The sequence below is a fragment of the Argopecten irradians genome, chromosome 5, assembly GCF_041381155.1.
Source record: "Argopecten irradians isolate NY chromosome 5, Ai_NY, whole genome shotgun sequence".
In the NCBI taxonomy this organism is placed as follows: domain Eukaryota; kingdom Metazoa; phylum Mollusca; class Bivalvia; order Pectinida; family Pectinidae; genus Argopecten; species Argopecten irradians.
The window spans coordinates 6,472,764-6,480,250 of record NC_091138.1 but is presented as its reverse complement, the minus strand read 5'-3'; the positions used below and the strand labels follow the sequence as shown (position 1 = coordinate 6,480,250).

At 33.3% G+C, this 7,487-nt stretch overlaps 2 protein-coding genes across 2 annotated transcripts in view; both read right to left on the bottom strand.

Moving 5' to 3' along the window:
* The window catches only part of LOC138322733 (carbohydrate sulfotransferase 11-like), a 263,446-nt gene that overhangs the window by 55,674 nt on the left and 200,285 nt on the right, over window positions 1–7,487 (bottom strand). The gene's annotated exons all lie outside the window — the stretch shown is intronic.
* Window positions 1–7,487, bottom strand: part of LOC138322730 (DNA ligase 1-like) — a 59,782-nt gene that overhangs the window by 45,581 nt on the left and 6,714 nt on the right. The window contains exons 5-8 of the mRNA XM_069266798.1: window positions 6,354–6,658; window positions 5,032–5,239; window positions 2,809–2,889; window positions 3–129 (exon numbers count right to left, since the gene is read on the bottom strand). Coding sequence (XP_069122899.1) covers window positions 3–129; window positions 2,809–2,889; window positions 5,032–5,239; window positions 6,354–6,658 — 721 coding nt within the window. The remainder of the gene's footprint in view (window positions 1–2; window positions 130–2,808; window positions 2,890–5,031; window positions 5,240–6,353; window positions 6,659–7,487) is intronic.

Genomic DNA, 7,487 nt, shown 5'->3' with positions numbered 1-7,487 from the left:
ACGTTGTTTGTTCTTTTTTAACTGCTTGTTCTTTTGCTTCCTCCTTTATGTCTTCTTTCTTTCCTTCTTTCTTTTCATCTGTCTTCGTGTTCTCTGTGATCTCTTCTGTCAGTGTAGTTTTCTTTGGAGCTTAAAACAAAGCAAATAATTAAAACACCAAAAGTCAAGAAGTCAAACATCTTTTAACAATGGACCATGTTGGGGTTATCAGGTATTTCCCTCCTGTTTTAATTTTGGGAGTCCCAGGGACTCCTAGGATTGAAGTTTGCGAGTCCATTATAAAAATATTGGAAGTCTTTTTGCTAAAAATTATTATAGATCTTATAAAACATTCTATGTTGTACCAGAAAATATATCTTGTACTGTAATAACTGTATGCTTTTGAAAAAAAAAGACAATTATTGCTACTACTTCATGTAAGTGACCTGTAATTTTCATTCTAAATTTGAGAGTGTATAAATGTGTAGAATCTAAATGAAATGGATCGAGTAAAACTATTTGGTACCTGATCACATTGACGGATGTGAACACATCTTACAGGATCCTGTAGTACCTTATCTATAGGGAGGACAGAATCTGACGAACCCGGGCAAAGTTTTATAGGGTTCATTTTTACTAGTCACCGTTTCCTGGTCACCAAGATGTTTAAATTATTTGTGCATTGTCACTTCAAACACGCGAGTGTCTTACAAACCTTTACAACAACATACCTAAATGTCAAGCTTTCCACTACCTCGTGCAGACAGAGTGGTACTTGAAGATAGAGACTGAGCGACACATACTTTTTAATTGGACGTGTCACGATTTCAGTCCTTTTTTGGCGATGTCCGCAACTCTTTAAAAGACTGTGCATTCGATGTCACGTTAAAAATGGCAACCATAACAGGTGATTTGACTGGCATGTCAATTACTTGATGGCAATCCCTTATTAATTAAACCTCAGTTACCTTATATTTTAAGACCCGGTCAGTGTGTAATTTTAACAGATGGCCCACATAGCTTGTATTTGCCAACATGTTTTGACTGCGCGACTTAGTAACAGCTAGGTGACGATTCGTCTGCTATTCGGTCAATTATCGGTAGTAAATTACACATTTTACTGAGATCCAAACGTAGTGTTACTTATGTTTCATTTTGACTTTTACAGTAATATAACATACATTTGCCTTCATTTTTGTGTTGATTGGTTATGTGTGTTTGCGTTTGATTTACCCAAATCATTTCATGAGAAAATCATAAAAAATGAATTTTAAATATTTATTTTATGAATGCTGATATACATGTGGTGAAACTTTTGAGCGATACTGTCCATATATTCTATACAAACATACTTTTTAAAGACAATGAAGGAATGTTATTAAAATGAACAATTTCTGAGTTTATATTTTTGGTAGTGACATGTATAAACATAAATATCATTTTAAGTACGAGCAGCTACATAAGTAACATGCTAAAGAAAAATAGTCAGTTCCATACAATATTATGTGACAACTAAAAAAGAATGTATATGTCGGATGAGGTTATATTGGTTTAAAAGATTTTCCATTAATGCCAATCGCTGATTGTTTCTATTAGTTTGTTGGTGTTTGCTGTTAGCTCTGTCAACAGCAAATTAATTATTGAAATTATTGACAATAAGTAAAGCTTTCTTGACTATTTCCTTTTCAGTATTAAACTGAAAAAATACCATGCATTGAAAGCATTTTGTGCAATCATGGCATATTTTCAATAACTTCACAAATACTAGACTTCCTGTTTTTTTTACATCTTTGATACAGTTATGAATGTTGAAAACACTGAAGAAAACAGCAAAATTTATATTTTAACATAAAAACTCGGCTATTAAGTGCTATTTCATGAATAAACATAAAAAGTCTAATAAAAAATCCTGTGAAAATATTCGTTCGCCCCATTTCCCCCCGCTTTCAAAATATTTTTTAGAATTTGGAGTGGAAAGGAGATAACTATCTCTTTATGTCAATTGTCAAACCTTAATATTGGCATATGAAAGAAGAATGCATATTGTGAAAAGACAAATAAATCTGAAACGACTTTATCCCGAGTTTCAAATGACCCATGATAACAACTGTATAAGCTGAGCTGCAACACTCTCCAACAGTTACTTCCGAATCAGTTGACATGATAAGACTATGAAAGACTTTTTACACAGAAATATTCAACTGTGTTGAGGAAATTGTGATGAGTAAGGTAACTCAATCTGATTAAAATACAGACCTTTATATTTATCACTCCATTTGATAAAGGATCTGACACCATCCAATTAGGGGTCATGTTCTGGTGACCTTTATGAAGTGGCAAATCAAATTGGTGCTTTTATTATCTTGGGAGTGAATTTCAGGGGATGAAATAGTCTGAAAGAGCTGTCAGAATAATTTCCATGTTGGTAGCCATCTCGCTTAAATAGCACAACACAGCTAAACATATTCTTGGACAAAAAGTCATTTTCAATTGATAAAGCAGCGATTAATTTAGGTGCATTTTGGGACAAATAAAGGGTTTGCTGTACTTTCCCAATTTTGTATAAATCTTTCCCCTAACATACAAAACTCTCTAAAATGATACAAGTTTCAAGAAAGATGAAATGTAGTTTTCCCCAAAAAATTCAAAAGGTAAAAGTCCCTGATATTATTGAGTATTATAAGAAATTTACTGAAGCTTGGTGTAGAAAATATATTTGATCTGTAGTGCAGGTGGTATAAATATCACTTGAATGTGATCCCTTAAAGAAGTGATTATTATAAGGATCTATATTTCAAACAGATTGAAGATAACTCTTCATACCCTTACCAAAGAAACTGTGGACAGGAGTTTTAGGTTCTGTCTTCACAGACACTTTCTCCTCTTCTTCTGTCTTTTCTTCTTTTTCTTCTGGTAAGATATGATAAAATCATGTAAGGGAATAATTCTATACATCATGGATCTTAACCAACATTTATCAGCATTTCTAGTAATCTCACCGAGTGGTCTTTTGTTACACTAACTTTCATCTCTGTGTTATTGTGTCAAAATTCTTGTTGCATCATAAATTCCTTCATATAGTTTAGATTCTTTCACTGACATTATATATTGACTGCTTGTAATGATAATTTAGTATACAAACAATATGGATTATTTTGTGGATACACTAGATTTACTAGTAAGTAATAAATAGCATGTGTTGTCAGCTAATAAACAATAGTGTGATGTAATACATCAACATGGCGTCACAACGTACTAACAATGTGTGTGACATAATAGTATATAAACTCAAGGTCAGCATACGGTCAGTCCGTAAGCCATTAATAAAGGGAAAACACTATGAACACTGAGAAAGATTGAAAATCAAGTCAAATGTAGTTAATTTAGTGAAAACGTGAAACAAAATCAGAAACATGCACAAAACAATTACGTAGTAAATTTTGACAGATTTCAGCATAGCTGCAATATTGTAGCTCAAAAGACTTTTAGACAGAAAATGTTGTCGTCTTTAGAGCTACAATTGGTGCCTATTACTGCTAATGGAGCAAAGTAATGGTTATGCAAACCATTATTTAAGCATTTGCCTGCATTTTATCGTACTTGTTTTATATCAATTACCTACTAGGCAATAAAACTGAACCATATAAAATATATTCTCAGCGAGACATTTTGTTTTACATATACACATATGAAGACCTTTCCGTAGTGAATTTATACAGCAAGTCTATAAGTATGAATTTGATGTTTTGTGAGCGGTACGGTAGATATTAAGAATGGTAGTTATGTTTGTTTTTGACAAAAATAATATACAAATGCTTTTTTTTTTTTTTTAACACTCAGGACTAAGGTCATTCTCTATGCATATATGGTCCCAATGCGACAATGGTATATAGCATATGTATATCTTTTTTATATCTTTCACAATAACAAGTCTCATTGTTTCTAACAGTAATTGTTTCCGACAGAGATAGAGAGAAAAAGAGGGAAATCGAGATAGAGAGGAGGGTAGTGAGAGTAAAGAGCAACGTAGAGAGAGAGGGGATGGAGAGATAATACAGAAAGATAGAGAGAAATACAGAGAGAGGGTGAGAGAGAGAAAATACATAAAGCGATAGGGGGAAGGGGAGAAAAAAAACAGAACGAGGGAGGGTAAGAGGGAAAAGACAGTGGGAGTGAACAGAAAAAAAAAAAAAAGCAGGGGGAAAAGACAGGAAGAGGGAGTTAAAGAAAAGAGAGGATGTGGAGGCAAACGAGACAGTCGTTGGCGCGTGGCAAGTAGGACTACTGTAGATGAGCGAGAAAGCTTAGAGAAAAATAGAATATCCGGTAAAGGGAGTGAGTGGAGAGATGAGAGACAGGCTAGAGCAAGTGCGAAAGCTAAAGTAAGCTATGTGAGAGTCATGAAGTCATCATCTTTCTTACAAAGATTCACATTACGCAAAGAAAGAAGAAATGTGAATATTTATATATCGTTTGAGTGATTTTTTTTTAATTGTTGTAAATATCCATTGTCTCACTTTTTCCATATTTGCTAAAGATATTCTTCTTTCAGTGTCATCATAGTGCATTTTTTTTAAATTATTATTATCTTTTTTCACCATTGTTTCAAATACACTGTATTTAATATCTGAGCGAGTCATGAACCAAAAACATTACATACAATTATACTTAACAAAATTGATTTCATGCGCACACAATCTTCATTTGTATATGTATACATCAAGTGCCATTGCCCTATATTCCACCAAAACAGTCCATATAAAAAGGTAAAAGGCTACGACACTCAAAACTTATACATAGAAAGTAAAAAAAAGCCTTTTTCAAGTATGAATACTATTTTGCACGATATTATTACAAACATGTACAAACATGTAATATACAAATGCTTGTATACGCACAAAATACTTGGAAACCTACAAAAAGGTATAGAAAATTATGCCCGAGTGATTTTCGGAGGCACTGCTCCACTAGGACACATAGGGACCAATTTGTACCCGACCAAAGGTATAGTAGGCCGGGTACGTATATTCGTTTTAATTTCAGCATTCTTACTTGTTTTATCATTTTCTGTATGACTTTGCTCTACTGATCCTTTTTTGGCAGATCTTGGACTTCTTTTCTTACTTTCCTTTTTCACTTTAGGTGTTTTCTCCTTCTTCTCCTTTGGGGTCTTGTCTTTGTTAGAATTCTTTCTGCTCTTGGGAGATGTTTTTGTGCTACCTTTTGTGGATTTTTTGGTGTTGCTTAATTCATCATCACACTGAAAGAACAACCAGATCAGCAAAATATTTCATTATCTTATTGTGTAGTCAAATTACAAAACAAATGTATCATAATAGGTATTCACACTTTGATCTAAAAATGTCCTTTCACATCAAATATTTTGGTATATGATAAAGCAATCTTAACAACGAGTTACTTAAGTGTAAACTTCTCTCAGATAAATTGTTTGTTACTTAAGTGTAAACTTCTCTCAGATAAATTGTTTGTTACTTAAGTGTAAACTTCTCTCAGATAAATCGTTTGTTTCTTAAGTGTAAACTTCTCTCAGATAAATCATTTGTTACTTAAGTGTAAACTTCTCTCAGATAAATCATTTGTTACTTAAGTGTAAACTTCTCTCAGATAAATCATTTGTTACTTAAGTGTAAACTTCTCTCAGATAAATCATTTGTTACTTAAGTGTAAACTTCTATCAGATAAATTGTTTGTTACTTAAGTGTAAACTTCTCTCAGATAAATTGTTTGTTTCTTAAGTGTAAACTTCTCTCAGATAAATCATTTGTTACTTAAGTGTAAATTTCTCTCAGATAAATTGTTTGTTACTTAAGTGTAAACTTCTCTCAGATAAATCATTTGTTACTTAAATGTAAACTTCTCTCAGATAAATTGTTTGTTACTTAAATGTAAACTTCTCTCAGATAAATCGTTTGTTACTTAAGTGTAAACTTCTCTCAGATAAATTGTTTGTTACTTAAGTGTAAACTTCTCTCAGATAAATTTTTTGTTACTTAAATGTAAACTTCTCTCAGATAAATTGTTTGTCTCACTTACTCTAGTTTGGTTAATCTTATGGCAGGCTTGGCAGCCTAAAGGATAAATAGTCTTATTCCTGATCAGTCCCAAATAGAAACCAGGTAAAATCTAGCTGTATATGAAAGCAATCCACACAGACCTTTTTCTAGCAATTCAGTTCTACTATGAACATTACAGATGGACACTTTTTATGGTTTTTCCCTCCCAGCCCTCATCCATCACAAATATTCATAACCCTGAAACCTAAATGAGAAGAAACCTAATCATGTACCATGGGAGACAACTCTGTGAACCATAGTAAAAACATCATCCAGATGCAGACAATCTCATTGTTTTACCTCCATCTCTATAACTTCTGAATCAGTGGTTTTTGTGTCTTTTTCTTCCTTCTCGGTTTCTTTGTGCTCGTCTTCCATTTCCATGTCTTCATCATCTGTCTTGGGCTTTTCTTTCTTTTTCGTTAAAGTTGATGACTTTTGGCCAGACGATTTTTCTGACAATTTATCGTTTACATTTGCCTCCTCCTTTTCAGTTTTGGGTACTTCATCAGTTTCCTTATCTTCTGATTTACTTTTTTTTGAAGGTGTTTTTTCCTCATCACTGTAGTTCAGAGTTTTTCTTTTGCTGCCCATTGACTTTCGAGCTGAAAACAAACAACCAAAAGAGCTCTTTGAGAACACAACAAAGCTTGCCTCTGGAATACTGTTAATCTAAATCAGGTTAATTCTTAGTTTTCAGCAAAAATATTCTAAACTTTAATGCTAAAATAGAATAAATGCTTAACTACGTCACTGTGACCTACTTTTGGAACTTTTCATCAGTTTTCTGAACTGAACTTCACAAACCCAATATTTACAGGCAAAATCTGCAAAAAATGTTATCTCTATTCTAATATTTAATCAATTAGGACTTAAACAATGAAAATGTGAATTTTCATCCTTTGACCTTTGCAATTACCATGAGCGCATAAAAAATAGGATATGTTGAATAGCATGCAACCTAGCTGACCCTAATGTATCTTCATGCAAAATATTATGCCTATCACGGAGTGGCTGTAAAACAGCCTAAAGTGACACCCCTCCTTTAACTGGTATTGGCAGGCGACCAGTTCTCGCCATCCTATCTGTACGATTTCCATGCAAATTTACGTCAATATAGCTATTTTCAGATAGTAGACATTACCATGCTGATTTCCACAAAAATTGTCTGAAAATTCGTCTGTGATCATACAAGTACTGTATGCGATGGCGAGAATTGGTACTTGGCGAGAACTGGTCACCTGTCAGTAGAGTTGGTAAAGAGTACACCTAACAAGAGATCCCAGAGGGATCTTGGCGCCACAAAAGAATGATCTATATCTGACAAAGGAAAGATGGATCTTTTCTCTACTCTTTAAACTTTTTCAAACATACTACATATAAAATTTGAGACAGATCGCTTCAGTACCTTTTGAGAAATAGCGGTAACAAACT